We start from the raw sequence: 3,149 nt of genomic DNA, 5'->3' as shown, positions 1-3,149 counted from the left end.
ATTGTAGTCCTTTCAAATTTATAAAATAAAACCTCCTTGGTCCTGAAGAAAAACATATTGCATAGACCCTCACACACATAACAATAGAGACTACAACATCACTGTTGTGCAATAAAACTTGTGTGCAATGCAAACTGGAATTATTTTACGGATGTTACTTGTAAATATAAATATATATGTTTTAATTTTAAATATTATGTGCATACCCTTTCTTATAGTGTTTTATTCTTAGTCTCTATCTTCACTTTTGCCGTAAAAATGTACATTCCCCTCTGTGGGAAGAATAAAGGTATTCTGATTTCAATGTTTTTATTATGTTTTGTTTAAGATGTATGAAACATGCTTTTTTTATAAAGCACAAAGCTAGTGTGTCAGGTAACCCATATACTACTGGATCATTTGTTATTGGTCTATTTGTTTTTTGGATTAGCCAAATTCAGTTTTTGTGATGTAATTTTTGCTCATGACAGAATGTTTAAGAAAAACAATACGAAACAAGTGAAGTAAGTTCATATCAAAGTTTATTTTCAGAAACAAATAAGTACAAAAATGGCGCAGAAGGTGCATACAAAAGCACTTGCTTATTTTGACAGATGGACATGGTCCAATAATAATAATAATAATAATAATAATAATAATAATAATAATAGCAAATACATGACAATAACAACAATACATCTTGTGGAAACCCTCATTATGCTCCATGCAGAGGCATTATCACTTGATGCTGGTTCAATGGCCATGTAGGGCATTAGGAGATCACAGGCAACAGCTACAGTGAGCATCTGCCTCCTTCCATGCAGGCATCATTTAAAGTCACAGACACATCAGATTTGAAGGAGAACTAATCATACAGAGACACATACATCTGAACACACTGACATCCTCAGCAGCACAAACAGGAAGCTGGATCTTTCGTCAGTATCCCCCCATAGAGGGGCGGTTCAGACAACAGGTCCTGTAGTTCATGCAGTCCACCTCTCCTCCAACTTTGAAATAACATTTGGCTCTCAAACTATACAGAGTGAGGTAATAAAAAAATACATTACATTAAATAAAAAGGTTTTAAATATGTTTCATATATGCATCACAGGTGCTGAATGCAATATGTGTTCAAAAACGTTGGAGTGCAAAACATATTCGTTTGGTGTTAAGTACACAAATGCTTTCATCAGGTTCAACACATCTACAGTCAATAATACCACCAAGTAGAAAGGGAAATAAGCTGTCTTTCTTTCTCTACCATTCAAATGATTGTCCATACATTTCATCAGTAGTGACAGCAGCAGCAAAGAGACCCAATTGAGAAAAGTCAGTTCAGCCAGTCCAATAGAAATAATTCTGTTTTTTCAGTTTCTGTGGTTCCGAGCTTAGTGGCACATACCGATCTCCTTCTGGTATCGCTTGGTGAGAGAGTCAGCCTGCACGGTGAGCTTGGACAGGACCCCTTGCAGCCCGGTCAGGTGGAACTGGAACTGCTTCTGCAGATCCTCGTCTTCCTCCTCTTCCTCCTCGGATGAAAAGGATGATAGTGATGATGCGGAAGAGATGGACGCGGAGGAGTTCTTGCGGCTGATCACCATGCTCTCCTTGTGCCTCTCATCGGCCTCTGCACGCCTCACCCCCACCTGGATGTCCCTGCGGATGGACTTGAGCAGCTCGTAGTAGCTGTACATGTCCCCCTCGTCCTCATCCGATTTAATGGAGTTCGTCATCTCCCTGTCCTCCTCCAGCTCCAGCGGGACGTCCATGAGCATGCTGGGCAACATGACCGTCTGGTCCATGTTGTTCACGGCGCCGATGAATCTGTTCATGGCGTTGAACAGGGAGTTCTTCTGCGACGGGGATTCTTGCTGCATCATCATGGTGGCGAGTTTCTTTCTTGTGGAAGATCCGAGTTACTTGTTTGTTTCTCCTCTGTGGCTTTATTTCCGGGCTGATCGGCTTAGAGTAGCGTCTGCTTGGCTGTAATTCTTCTGCGGGGATTGGCTGTCGTGTAAATCAGGCGAGTTTTTTCCCTTGTGTTCAGTGTTTGAGCTCTTTTCGTAGTTTCTGTTTTGTGAAGAGAAAGGTGTGCGTTTTTATAGGAAAGGTTTCCGGCTTTAGAGGCGGTCCCACAACCTGTTTGTCAAGTTTGTCTGCAGTTGAAACCAGAGCTAAATGACCTGAAGTAGCACACAACAGAGAGGTTTGTCATTTCTGTCAGAAAGGGGAGTGGCTTTAAATTGACAGTTAGGGGGGGGGTGAAACCAACTCAGCAACATGCACAGCTACAGACACGACAAAGCTGTACTCTTTATCGCGCGTAATTACGCACAACAGTTGTCAATTCAACCCAGTGTTATCACAAACTTAACTTGTAAAAAATGTGCTGTTCTGTGAGAATATGTGCTTGGATTTCCGGTGAAACAAATGACATCACCAAATCGCACATTCTGTTCCGATGACAGGCAGGGTGAGGCCTGACCGAGCAGGACCGGTGATATACATATTCATTAAGCCAGCCATCAGCCCACTGCTCAGCCAAACACACAGCCAATCAGGGGGCCGTGGAGGCGGGACAAGTCCATTTTGGACTAATGACGAGGCCACTGTTGACTCGCTCACGTTTTGGAAGAAAGAAGCAACAAGTGTTTGAGAATTTCAGATTTTCACTGATTATATGTTTCATTCGTAGACTTACACTTACTGAGTCACCCATAATCGGAAGAAGTATTCTAAATGTTTACAAGTTGTTTATCAGCCAAATATACTTCCATCAAAAATAAAACCAAGCCCATCCTTGACAGTTTGAAGATATAACATACCCTGATGTAAACGTTAAATAACTGGTGTTATAAAATATGACTTCATTGCATTGTAAGTGCATTATTGTTAAGCAGCATTGCTATTAGTGTAGCTGATTCAGATGGAGGTAGTTTTAAACACAGGTAGTTTAGTCCAGTGGTTCCCAACCTTAGGAAGGATCACCAAGGAGTCATGAGATTATAAATATGAAAAAAAAGAAAAGAAAAGTCTGAAAACTGCACTAAAGGAGCCTAGTAGTCCAGTAGATTAGTAAACCTATTCTCCACCAATTGTCACATTTTAAGTGACTTTTCCACATATATAAGAGAAGCTATGGTCAACATAGAGAGAATAAAGGATGC

At 40.8% G+C, this 3,149-nt stretch overlaps 1 protein-coding gene across 1 annotated transcript; it reads right to left on the bottom strand.

The window, feature by feature from the left end:
• Positions 1-503: 503 nt before the first annotated feature.
• Positions 504-2,092, bottom strand: mid1ip1b (MID1 interacting protein 1b). The gene has a single exon (XM_034128596.1). The coding sequence runs from the start codon at positions 1,863-1,865 to the stop codon at positions 1,371-1,373; it is 495 nt and encodes a 164-aa protein (XP_033984487.1). The 5' UTR covers positions 1,866-2,092; the 3' UTR covers positions 504-1,370.
• Positions 2,093-3,149: the final 1,057 nt, after the last annotated feature.

Source organism: Trematomus bernacchii, unplaced genomic scaffold, assembly GCF_902827165.1.
Source record: "Trematomus bernacchii unplaced genomic scaffold, fTreBer1.1, whole genome shotgun sequence".
In the NCBI taxonomy this organism is placed as follows: Eukaryota; Metazoa; Chordata; class Actinopteri; order Perciformes; family Nototheniidae; genus Trematomus; species Trematomus bernacchii.
Note: the sequence above shows the minus strand (reverse complement) of the source record. Positions and strands in the feature narration are given on the sequence as shown.

Bases quoted from the DNA above. Each gene is read 5' to 3' on its own strand.
- mid1ip1b (XM_034128596.1), bottom strand. From the start codon at position 1,865: ATGATGATGCAGCAAGAATCCCCGTCGCAGAAGAACTCCCTGTTCAAC.